The following is a 13657-nucleotide window of genomic DNA, read 5'->3' on the forward strand; positions in this document are numbered from 1 at the left end:
GGAGAGCCAGGTATGCTCTTTCCCTCTCCTCACTCTCATGTTCCCTTCCCCTCTTTCTCTCTCCCTCTCTCTCTCTCTCTCTCACACACACACACATTGTGTCTTTGAGAGATAGATAGATAGATAGATTTCATTATCGTCCACGGAGGTCAGATATGACCCATGGGATCGGAAACAAAAACATTACAATTCGGTCTTCTAAGAGAAGGCATTAGATACATATCAGTTAAGTAGTGAGGGTCCGTCAAGAGGGTGGAAAAAAGAAGCAAAACCTAGGTGGGGTTGGGTAAGGGGATAGTCCCTTTGGGAGCTCGAAATTCTTGGATGATGGCCTTACCTCCTCGATATACTGCCCATTTTCCTTGTTTTCGTGCTTCGTAGACCTTTTTGAGTTCTTGTTTCTTCATCTTGAGTTGATTCAAGGTCAACTCCTCAGCAATCCAAACCTTCGTTCCCTTGAGGAGGTGGGATTGGCACAGCACCCTCACCCGCTCCTCTTTTTCCTTGAAAGTGAGAAGGCAATGCTCAAATGGAACTTGCCTATGGGTGTCATTGATCCAAGAAATGGATTCCGGCTTGATGTTGATTGTTTGAAGAATATTGTTGAGCTTGATAATTGCTTCTTCGAGGGTATAATCAGTGGTGCACCATGGTGAGGGAAGCCCACCAATCCGGACCTTGAAGGAGTTCTCTTCCTGAAGTCTTTGTTCTCGAAGTTCCGTTGTCACAAATGTCTGCACTTTTTTAATGACTACAGAGTGAGCTTGGGTGACTTTGGCTTCAACTTCTTTAGCTTTGTCTGTGGCAACATTGACCACAGAGTCGAAACGTGCCTCAAGCTTGCTAAGGCGCGCTTTTAGGTCGCGATTCTCTTCCATAAGCTGATCAACAACTCTTTGAAGCTCTCCAATCCAATCGCTTTTACTCGGCGCTTCTACAATGGCTGCAAAACTTGGTCGACTCCTCGCAGTACCCTTTGGGGTATTCATGATGAGAGCCCACTACAATCCAATGGGACCCCTATCTAAACCAGTGTGACCCCACTGTAAACTAGGCTTACACAGCTTCGCGGGGTCGTGAGTTCAGGGTTAGGCAGTGCAAGCTTTGTGAGCCAGGCTGCAGGAGATTCGGGTTTTGCGAGATATGAGAGGTTCGGAAAGTTGCTGCGTTCAAATTCTTGTTGTGTGGTGATGTTCTCGCCACCAGATGCACACACACACAGAGAGAGAGAGAGAGAGAGAGAGAGAGAGAGAGAGAGAGAGAGAGAGAGAGAGAGAGAGAGCACAAGCATAAACAAAAAATGCACACACACATGCATAAACAAAAAATGCACTTACACATTGAGAGAGGAAAAGAGAGAGAGAGAGAGCTTGCATAAACCAAAAACGCACACACACATGCATAAACAAAGAATGCACACACACATTGAGAGAGGAAAAGAGAGAGAGAGAGAGAGAGAGAGAGAGAGAGAGAGAGAGAGAGAGAGAGAGAAAGAGAAAGATATAAAACAAAGAGAGAGAGAGAGAGAGAGAGAGAGAGAGAGAGAGAGAGAGAGAGAGAGAGAGAAGAAGAAGAGAGTCTTAACATTGTAGGAAACTATCGGAAACTATCCCAAGAGACCTTAAAGATCTAGTCGATAGGAGTTGAACTTAAGACCTGTTATTCATGAGAGAAATGGCATAACCAATCTATCACACTTCGGTGATAGAAAATTTATACCATTTTTCTCCTTTTTTATTGGTGTGCACACACACACACACACACCCGAAAAGAAGAGAGTTTAATTTAACGTCATAGGAAACTAATTAAAGAGACCTAAAGATCTAGCTGATGAGGAGTTGAACTCAAGACCTGTTATTCAAGAGGGAAATGGCATAACCAATCTACCACGCTTGGGTGAAAGAAAGGTTATACCATTTTTCTCTTTTTATTGGCGCACACACACACACACAAGAAGAAGAGATTTTTAACGTCGTAGGAAACTATCGCAAAAGACGTTAAAGATTAGGTTAGATGTAGACTTACGTTAAATTAGATTTAGGTTTATTTAAGTTAAATTAGATAAGATTTAGGTTTATTTTTAGTTAGATTTATGTTTGATTAGATTTAGGTTTATTTACGTTAGATTTAGATTTACGTTATATTAGATTAGATTTAGGTTTAGTTACGTTATTTACCTGTTATTGAAGAGGAAAATGGCATAACCAATCTACCACACTTGGGTGATAGAAAGGTTATACCATTTTCTTCTTTTTATCGTTTAAGATAAGGTTAGATTTAGATTTACGTTAGATTAGATTTAGGTTTATTTAAGTTAGATTAGATTAGATTTAGGTTTATTTTGAGTACACTGAAGGATTATACTGCCTACGCATTTGAGAGTGACCGGTGTCTCAGTCATTGCGTCGGAGATGCTTAGGAGTGACTCGAACACTACGTTGGGGTCACCTAGAGGCAAAGAATGAAATATCAGCAAGCAGGGGGCAGAAGAGAATTCAAAGCAGCATGCGCCAAGAAGAGGGCACTCATGGAGATCTGCTCCCAAGCTCTAAGGAGAGTCAGACGGCTTCGCAGAATTTCCAAGAGACGTGCAAGCAAGCAAGCGGGTCCATGCAAGAACTACTGCGCAGCTACATAGCTTTCAAAAGTGCCATTTTTTCAAGCACTGATCGCTTTGTTCTCAGATTAATTCTACTGGGAGAGACCCCCTCCCCGATGGGCAAAGTGGAGAAAGCTTGTAGATTGTCAGAGGAGGAGCACTCTAGATCTCACATTGCAGCTCGAAAAGCTGAGAAGAAGATTTTGGTATGTCTTTGACCCTTCAATGGAGCGAATCACCACATGTTCAATTAGGTTAGATTTAAGATAAGATTTTGGATTGAATTTTTATATTAGAGTCTAACTTCGAGATTACGATAAAAAAGTTAGAATTAGACGAATGATGAAAAGATCTAGCTACTGTGAAAAGATGTTAAGATGCTGTGAAATGCTACAGCTAGAGAAGAGGCAAAGGGGTTTTGTCCACTACATGCAGTATCATGTAGACGTGGGTATCTAGATTTTTTGTACCCACAAATATAGGCATTGACCAATAAAGACGAGATTATAACCCAGTGGTTCTGATCTCTGTGCACCTCTAGACCGAGGTGTGTGGGGATTGGACATGACTAGAGAATGTGAGGTAGTTTACAGTGTGAACAAAGAGAGAGAGAGAGAAAGAGAGAGAGAGAGAGAGAGAGAGAGAGATAAGACGAAGAATGCCAATAGAATATTAAATTTGTTGTCCAGGTTATAATATTTTTACCCTCATTACGAGTAGTGACGAGGATGTGGGGCCGTCCAACCAAAACACCTATCTCTCAACGAGGATCTTATGTCCTTGTAATCATTGCAAGCATGCTGTGCGACGGACAAGACACATTTCTTTGTAGCACGTTCATAAATTTGACGAGTTCGATCCATCTATTATAGATCGAGTTGTCGCCAATTATAAATTTTCGGACTCTAATGCTGGTCAACAGGCAGTAATCTTGCAACCCAATAAATGTGTTCGCAAGCGCTTTGGTCAAGCAGCATATGTGAGGCCACAAGATGTAGCCTCTGACAGCTCGGGGGATGATCATGCAGACCACATTCCCAACGAGGCAATGTTTGAGCCCGAGATTGATGAAATGATCGAGACGATCATGGATTCAGAAAGGCTTATCTATGATGATATAAAAAGTGAAGCCGATGCGCCATTGTATAATGGAGCACGTGTGTCTAGATTGAAAGCGCTCCTCGTTCTTCTCAACATGCAGGCAAAGTTTGGATGGAGTGACACTAGCATCATAGCGCTTTTTAGGTGACCTATTACAATTATTTTACTTTAATAAAACTCTAAATGTATAATGATCTGATAGATTTTTACACAATTGTACCGTATTTCTATGTTGTGTAGATTGCTCAAAGAGCACATACTACCAGCTAATAATGTGATGCCAGATTCTTGAGAGGAAGCAAGAAAGATTTTGCGAAACTTGGGGATGGATTACAATTCAATCCACGCTTGTCCTAATGGCTGCATTCTTTTCAAAGGGGAATACAGAGACATGGAGAAGTCTCTGAAATGTGATTCCGAGAGATATCCAGTAGATCTCCATGAAACAAAAATTCCACAAAAGGTTTTGCGACATTTTCCTCTTCTTCCTCGCATCAAGCATTTCTTCGAATGTAAGTCCACGGCCGCTGTAGCATCATGGCATGAGGAGAATAAATCTTCGGATGGTGTGCTACGGATTCTTGCAGATTGCGCAGCCTAGAAACATATGGATGGAGCATAGTCGGATTTTGCCACGGAAGCTCGAAATTTGCGCTTCGGCTTGGCTATGGATGGCGTAAATCCATTTGGTCAAAGATCAACATCTTACAGTGTATGGCCCGTTGTCATCGTCAACTACAATATTCCCCCGTGGTTGACTATAAAGAAGGGGTGCCTATGGCTAAGCTTGATTGTGCTGGGGCGATATAAAGTGAAGAATATGGATGTGTATCTTTGTCCACTATTGGAAGAGCTACAACAATTGTGGATTGGCATAGAAGTGGTGGATATGAGCCAACACACAGGTCGACGGAATGCTTTGATCAGAGGCATTCTAATGTGGACCATGCATGACTATCCCGAACTAACAGAATGCTCAGGTGATCTATTTACGTGCCTGACTCAGACACTATAAATCTTGGTTTTTCTCAAGCTCATCTATTATCATGTGTATACATGCAGGGCTTCAAACAAGTGAATACAGAGCATGTGTCACATGTGGACCTAGACTGAATGCACGTAGGGTGCCCTCATTGAAGAAGAAAATCTACGAAGGTCATCAAGTGTATCTTCCAGAGAATCATGTGTTACGCGATGGCTTTTTGGGAAGAGAGCCACCGAGGATGTCTGCACAAGCATGGTTAGAGAAAAAGGAGATGTGTAATGACGGATTGTCCCCAGGGATGAAGAGACTATCTCTATGGTACGAGTTACCATACTGGCCCCGACTCATGATCAATCACTTGCTCGATCCAATGCACATAGGCAAGAATGTGGGTAATCTACTATGGGATCATTTGGCCGGCAAGGAAATGTGGATCGTATGGAGCAATATTGGCCGCAAACAGCGTCCGATGGATCAATAAAACTCTCTAAAGCACCATGGATTTTCACAGCAGCCCAAGAACGCAAAGTAAAAGAGACCATTCGATCTTTGCGGACCCCCACTGGTGTAATGCACTCGCTCTGAACGTGTTTTACTAAAGAATGAAAGCTGGCCGGTTTGAAGTCACACGACTGGCATAAAATGTGTCAGGTATGTTCATAGTGGAATATATCATAGTGGGAGTTGTGTAACAAATTTGTGTGTGGACTTTAATATCATTGCTGCACGTGTTTTGTAGTTTATTTTACCGGTTGCCATTGAGGGATGTTTGTCTCTTGACGTCCGTAACATAATCTACAAACTTGCGAAGTTGGTGCAATGGATCTCACAAAAGGAGATCAATGTAGACTCCATACCATTCGCCAAACTAAACATTAGGTTGTGTGCATGTTTGAGAAACATTTTCCTACTACCATACTAACCATTCAGGTGCATCTTCTTGTTCACATAGTTGATGAGGTGGAAATAGCTGGCACAGTAAATTCCAGATGATTGTTCTTTTTAGAACATTTCATGAAAACGCTCAAGGGATATGTGCGTCAAAAAGCACGTCCGGAGGGTAGCATGGCAGAAGGTTGGCTGGTATTAGAGTCCCTAGTGTACATTGGAGAGTGGCTAGACGGATTTGATAAAGCCTAGGATGCGCTATGGTGAACCGTAGATGATGAGCGCATATCTGGGATTGTCATGTGCAATCTCGGTGTTGAGAAGAAGATGACGGAAGATCTAGAGGCTAAAATAAACCGATTTTTCATGCTTCACAACCCAGTGATGCAAAAGTGGATTTCACAATATGAGGATGCAAAGCAAGAGCGACAAAGGGCACGAGTCGAGTGGAGATGGGGAAGACAACCATCGATGCACTATCCAATGGGTTTGGAGAGCCTACCAACATTCATGAGCTTAAGATGGTTGCACAACCGATTGAAAAGCGCACAACAGTGCGGTGAAGAAGTGAATGAGGAAGAGTGAGAGTACTCTCGGGGTTGTGCGACCAAGGTAAGTTTGCAATGTACGACTAGTGACTTTTTAGATGTTTGAAAGGCCACTCATAGTCTTTGTTGGTTGTAGTATAATTCATACACAGCAGCATGGTGTAAAGGTCGACATTTTAGGGTGGAACGGATCGACAAAAAGCGTTTTACTCAAGATTGTGGAATCATGGAAAAATTTGAACAGTCTAGTCGACGATGGTCCTCTGATGCAGATCCTGTGGTAGCAGAACTCACTTGTTTCGGCACGCTACAAGAGATTTTGAGGATCGATTATAGAGGATTTTTTGTGGACTTGTTCGACGTGCAATGGTTCAAGATAAACATGGAGGGTCGCAACGCTGCTGTGCGTAGAGGAGAGTCTGGTTTTCTTGAGGTGGATTCAACTATGAAATGGTCTGACCTAAGAGACACTTTCGTACTACCCGAGAATTGTGAACAAGTAAGTATGTAAATAGTTAACATCCCATTTTAGAATTTATGTGCTTGGAAGCTCTCATGTAAGTTATGTGGCTCTGGCAGGTGATATTTCATCCTACAAAGTCTACATCAAACTGGTGGTACATCATAGAGGTAGCCCCTTATAGTGCACGGATGTATGAAGGCTACCATGTGCCAATCACAGCGGCTTCAATGGAGGAGATTGGAGAAGATGCTCAGTCAGAAGCCGTTGAGGTGGAGCCACACGAACATCAAGCTCCTACTCTCTATGGGGTGCATGCAGAGGATCTACAAAATGAAATGGAGGACATCTATTTAAACGGAGAGCTCTATATAGATATAGGAAGTTATGCTGAGCTGTGCGAGGATGAGAGAGAGATCTCATAAATCCATAAATATTGTACTTGAACAATTTTGCTACGTTTTGGAAAAACTCTGGCTCTCTAAGTACCTTCCATGTTGTATAACGCTCTTTTGATTTTGCACTCACATCTTGGGCAATCCATGACCACATGCAGCTCCACCATCTGGTTTTTTGACTGCAAGATTTGATTGTGTGCTCTCTCTCTCTCTCTCTCTCTTTCGATTGAAAATTCTGAGTTATCGACTTGTCTCTTCCATCAATCAAGTTGAATAGAAGAAAAACACATCATTGCATCATTGCATCATTGCGTCATTGTATTTAATGGTCTTTGCGTCCACTCCAGGTACGTATGCTCTAGGTATGTTCTCACAAGCAAGGACCACGAGCACCTCCTCCTCCTCTCTCTCTCTCTCTATCTCTCTATCTATCTATCTACTTGTCCTTGTTTTCTACTCCATTCATTCAATATTAAGTTTAAATGTTCGTGTGTTTAATGCAGGTATGAATGATGATGAGTTTCTTTCTTCTTTGTCACCCCAGCAGAGACAATGGTACGTGGAGCGTGATCGCTCTGGCGCACCATCATGCGTTCCTACTCCATCCGCATCTCCCTCTATTTCGGAGCATTCAGCACGCTCCGAAGCTTGAGTGTCGACAAGACAATCTTCACACTCGTCTAGGCGTCGGCGCTCTAGTGGTGGGGTGGCGGTTGTTGTGGGGATGCCACCACCAATGCTTCGACACCGCCTCGTGTTCAACGAGGCTCTTTACCCTCCCCTTCTTTGTCCATCCTGACACCAGCCACGACATCGCCATCGACACGAAGTTTTTCACGGCTGACTGTCGTTCCCCGCAGCTACACACCACTAGCTACTCCTCCAGGAGCCACTCCAGTGGACACTCCTTGCTTCGGGGCTCAGACTCCAGTGGAGACACCTAACGTCCGTACCCCCATTGACACGTCGCTAGAGACCCCTGTCGGGACACCCAGGTTCACGCGTCAACGGCGAGAGGGCTTGCCTTACTTCGTCGACTTCAGCGACGGCATCATCTTGGATGGTGAAGACAAGAAGGTGATTTCGCGCATGCGCGGTCTTTTCTCTCAGGTGTTTAGACACTACATACTAAATACCTAGAGTGAAGTACCAAATGATTTAAAAGACAGAGTCATCAGCGTGCTTCATGACAAGTTTCCCGTTCCAACATGGGATGACCACTTCAATGAAGACGTGATGAAGGTTCAAATGCGAGAATACTGCAAGCACAAGCATTCTAAAGTGCAAAAAGCAATCAAGCATGGGTGGAACAGACCAGATTGGATGCCAAAGAAGATTGGAAGAATGCGAAGAAAGTAGCACGCGAGAATCTTGAGAAGTGGAATCAACAAAAGGAGGCAGCCAGAGCGCGAGTAGAGGCAGGGAGCTCGCACCACTTGGGGAGCAGCGGGTGGGCATCATTCGAGGCCGATTTTGTAAGTGTTTTCGCATTGCTCTCCATGTTTGATAGTTTAGGGTTTATGGGTTTTTAAATTATAATATAATGGATTCTTTGTATGTTTTGATAGTGGTCGATGACAGGATGTGATCCCACACCGTATGAGCGTGAGTACGCAAGCAGGAAGAGCTTAAACGCCCTTATGGACAATCCGAGTTCTCGCGGCCGCATGGTTAGTATTAGGTTTTATTCTTTTCTATCTGTTGTATTGTTTTATAAACGTCGCTATATGTTTATACTTACAAAAAGCTATCTTATTGTTTTTTTTGCAGAATTCAACAGATACGCCGCTTGGACGCGATGAGACGTCTGATTAGACGACGTCAGTTTAGCCATAGCTAGATAGCATTAGTTTCTTTTTGCCATAGCTTATGTATCATGAGACAACTTTTATACGTCTTTTTGAAAACCATGTATATTTTTTAAATAATGACAATGGTTTGTAACTATTGCATTTGCAAATTTTAACAATAAAGTGATTTTGCCTATGTGTACAATTATCATTGATTTACTTCCATCAATTCATGCTTGTCAGTTTTGTATCTTTATTTTGCAAACAATACGTACTATGGATGATGGAGTTCATGGTTATATTGTCTTGTGGGTGACTATTTTGGGGCTATATCTACCTTTGCACTTTTTTCCAAAGGTGAATTAATTAATGAAACATTTAATATGGTTGATGGGTGGAATGCCTTGCCCCAAAAAAAAGTTCCTCTCGGACGTCGCTATGAACGTCGCTATAGAAGGCTCTGTAGCATCGCTATAAGAGTCGCTATAGATGGCTCTGCAACGTCGCTATATAGCGACGTTTATAGGGGCGCATATAGGGACTGTCATAGCGATTCTTATAGCGACGTCCCCGTATTGACGCTCTTAGCGACGCCGGGGGTTATAAAAACCCAGTGTATTTTCGTCACTAAAAGCGTCACAAGAGCACACAACCTCTTGTAGTGCACATCGATTCCTGTCCACAAGATTTGGAGCTCTTCTATAAGTGGTGCCAGATAGACGTTGTGAGCGGGATGGAAACACACACAACGCCTCTATAATGACCTGACACACACTCTTCGAAGGCTACACACACACACACTATGGGGCACCACTCGGCTTACACAACACACCTGGCCGAGACAGGGAACACACCTATGGAGTGAGAGAAGAGAGACTATCCACTTGCCCACTCCACACAGAGAGAGACACACACACACACCCAGAACATCAGCTCAAAAGAGGAGAATTTCTGACTTTTAGATACAATAGAGCTTGGGCCAATACCAATGGAGCAAATAGCTCACACAATATGGGTAAAATGTACCAAATACAATCACAAATTGGAGCAGAAGCTTCGCTCATAGGAGAAACTTACACAACCAAAAAAGCAAAAAAACAGTGAGGAATTTGGCAAAATGGACACCGCCATCGCATCCGGAATGGCCTAAAACCCCAGTCTACAATGTCAAAGTGCTCAAATCCGACCTCGGATGAGCAGTTTTCGGCCAAAACAGGCTCCAAAAACCCTAAAAACACAGTTGCGGTTGTTGCTCCTCTTCTCTCCACGTTTTTTATGGTCTTCTATCTTTTTTTTCAGTTCCCACACTTAGCTTTAGTAGTTAGGCACCCTTGAACTTTTAGATGACCTCAAACGAACCTCGAACAGGCCAAAAACTGACCTCGCAGTGCATAGTTGTCACCCTACTGCATCCATACGCACACCTGGCACTCGACTTTTTTCAATAATGCATCCCGTCACCACGTGAAGTGGCCCCAAAATATGGTCCTCATGATTACCTTTCTGCATAATTATCACAAGAAAACACCCACGTTGTGTCCGTCCTTATCCACGTGCAACTATTGATCCCATTCGGCCTCCTGACGCCACTAGATGCCATCTGACGCACCTGCTTACCTCATGTCATCGGCCCTTGGATAGCTTCCTTGAGAATTTTTACGTGCTAGAAACTCCTCATTATTGTAGAAAAAACAAACTGCTACTGGTAATGATGAAAATCAATGCACTATGTACATGTTGTCCTACATGTACACATGTGGGCCCCACGTAACCACTTGGCTCTGGAAAATGGGCAATCCTTTATTCGATGCACCATGCATGTGTATGTACATATACGCAATCCCTTGCTCCAAAAAACTCCTGACATAATTTGCCCATCCCCTAGCTTGCTAGATCATTCATGATCAGCAGCAACAAAAAGAGATATGAGACTCGCCGCGTCATAGGTCTCCTCATCCCTCATAGACATTACTTGTTCTACAGACAACTCATCTTGCTCCACCATCATTAACCTAGAATGATATAATTTAAGACGTAATCCATTTACCCTTGACTTATCTAGAATCCCATCCAGGTTAGCCAACTGATAAGTACCATTCGGAAAACACTCCACTACATTGAAAGAGCCTTCCCACTTAATTTGAAACTTGTTTTGGAAGGTGTTGTCCAGCTTACTGTTGTAGCGCAAAACCAAGTCATGCTTCTTGATACCCTTACTTTTGACCTTTTCATTTTTCTTTGCCAAAGCCCTATCTTGCATCTGCCCATAATGTTCCAATGCACTCATTCTATCTAGCTAAACCTCTTGTAACTGCAAGAGCCTCTCTTTGAATGCATCACTAGGCAGCCCAAGCAATTTCTCTAGCATCCTTGATTGCAGGCAACTCTACTTCCACAAGAAATAGTGCTTCCTTTCCATACACCAAATGAAATGGAGTGAACCCTGTACCTGTCTTCACCGAAGTACGGTAAGCCCATAATGCACTAGGCAGTTCCAAATCCCAATTACTTCCTTGGTGCTCTGTCACTTTCGAAAGGATCTATACCAACTCACCATTGAACCTTTCATTCAAGCCATTACACTGCGGGTAATAAGGAGTGGTATGTTGGTGTCTAATCTTCATCTTAGTACATAAAAAGTCTAGTAGTTTTGCTCTGAATCCTGGCCCCTTATCCGAAAGTAGCTCTAGTGGTACCCCAAACTTGCAACATATTTCATCATACATAAATTTTTCCACATCCTTTGCAGTGATTTGTTTTACTGCTATAGCCTCTGCCCATCTAGAGAGATAGTCCACTGCAGTCAAAATATAGCTTTTGCCCCTGCTTGTGATAGGTAATGGTCCTATTGCATCGATCCCCCACTTTTCAAACACATCAAAGGCCATAATGGTTTTTCGTAACTCTAGCTTCAACACTCTCTTCCCAAATGCTTGACACCTATTGCAAGACCTACACCAATGGTGAACATCCTTGTGCAAGCTATGCCATAGATACCCCTCTTGCAAGATCTTATGCAAGGTGATTTTTAGAGAAAAATCGCCGCCACATGCGCCTTCATGATTCTCTTCCAACACTCTGTAAAGCTCCTCCCTCCAAGGTACACGTCTCAACACGAGATCAGCCCCTTTCATGTATAAGACATCACCAATCAATTTGTACTTGTATGCTCTACGCACAAAACCATACTTCTTAATCTTTGGAATGATTCCTGTTAACAAAAACTCCTCTTCTTGAGCCAAACTTTCCCGGCCATGATAAAGAGGTAAGTTGGTCCTCAACACAAATAGCTCCCCAATCATGCTTTGAGCTGCTTCATGTGCCTCTCCATTTAGAGCACGCTCAATGTGTTTGATGCTTCATGCTTCGAACTTTTTTAACAGGCCTTTAATTCTAAAACACATTTCCTTCAATGAGGTGTTCTTGCTCTTCCACACACCCAGCACTTGCTTCACAATTAACAATGCATCACCTTTTATGCTCAACCTTCGAACTCCATGCTTCAAACAAATGTGTAATCCGGATTCCAAAGTAGCATATTCAGCCTCATTGTTACTATGAGCATCCAATTTGAACCCTCTCTTGCATAATAGCTTCCCCTCTGGATCATAAAGTGCTATACCCCCTGAAGCTGCATCATGGCTCTTTCTGTATGAGCCATCAAAGAACAAAACATGTGCATTGCTGATCTGTGGAACTTATTCAACTACCTTCCTCACCGCCTCTTCCTTAACAAGAAGGGGATTCTCCTTATAGGTCAACAAATTGGCTAGGGTAGCCCTTGTACTGTCTTCCACTAGAAAAGAGAACTCAAACTCTTGCAGCTCAATCACCCATTTCTTCACCACATTTGACATGTTAGTGCCATTAATTAACTGTGGCAGAAAAGCATAACTCGTCAAGAAAACAAAAGGTTGTGGTAGCAAGTAATGACGAAATCGTCGACAAGCAAATATTACACTGGCCATCACTAGCTCTACTTCCGAGAACTTTCTCTCTGCTACCAGCTTCACTCGACTTGCACAATACACTGGCCTCATATAATGGTTGCCCTTCCCCTTTTGCAATAGTATGGCTCCAATGGCATCATCCCGTACTGATGGATTTACATAAAATACTTGCTCCCAATCAGGAGCCTGCATGGCTGACAACCCCCCTAACACCTCTTTCACCTCTTGAAACACTTCTTCACACTTGTCGTCCCATTGCAATGGATCATGCTTTGCCACTTGTTGTAATGGATAAAGAAGCTGAGAAGACAATGGAATAAACCACGCCATGTACTTGACTTTGCGTATAAAGGTTGCCAATTGCTTCGTACTCGTAGGTGATGCAAGAAGAATAATAGACTTAACCTTGTCTGGATCAGCCTCAATGCCATTTTCTGACACCATGTGGCCCAATAACTTCACCCTTGGCTATGCTAAATGACATTTTTTTGGATTTAGTTGTCCTCCACATTCATCATATTGAGCCAATACCATTTGCAACTTCTCATGGTGCTCAGCCCTACTACTGTATACACAGAAGTCATCCATAAAAGCTTTAACACAACTATGAATGAAAGGTTCCAACACCCAATTTGCTCTCTCTTGATAGAAAGACGGTCCATTTGACAACCCAAATGGAAATACCGTGTAGCAATAGCAGCCCCATGGTGTAATGAAAGTTGTCTTTGTGCGGTCTTTAAGAGCAATCTTCAATTGAAAATAGCCTGAAAAACCATCACACACATTGTACCTCTCATAACCTGCCACTGAATCCAAGATCTGATCGATGAATGGAAGAGGATATGGGTTCTTCTTAGTGGCTGTGTTTAAGGGTTTAAAATCTACACAAATCCTCCACTTCCCATCCTTCTTTGGACTGACTACTACAAGACTCACCC

General features: G+C 42.9%; 1 protein-coding gene across 1 annotated transcript; it reads right to left on the reverse strand.

The window, feature by feature from the left end:
• Nucleotides 1-272: 272 nt before the first annotated feature.
• Nucleotides 273-878, reverse strand: LOC147440390 (uncharacterized). Its single transcript, XM_086483798.1, has one exon. The coding sequence runs from the start codon at nucleotides 876-878 to the stop codon at nucleotides 273-275; it is 606 nt and encodes a 201-aa protein (XP_086339924.1).
• Nucleotides 879-13657: the final 12779 nt, after the last annotated feature.

Source organism: Adiantum capillus-veneris, chromosome 15 (genome assembly GCF_014529385.1).
Source record: "Adiantum capillus-veneris isolate H3 chromosome 15, ASM1452938v2, whole genome shotgun sequence".
In the NCBI taxonomy this organism is placed as follows: domain Eukaryota; kingdom Viridiplantae; phylum Streptophyta; class Polypodiopsida; order Polypodiales; family Pteridaceae; genus Adiantum; species Adiantum capillus-veneris.

Excerpts from the sequence above, each read along its gene's own strand:
- LOC147440390 (XM_086483798.1), bottom strand. The coding sequence starts at position 878 with ATGGAAGAGAATCGCGACCTAAAAGCGCGCCTTAGCAAGCTTGAGGCA.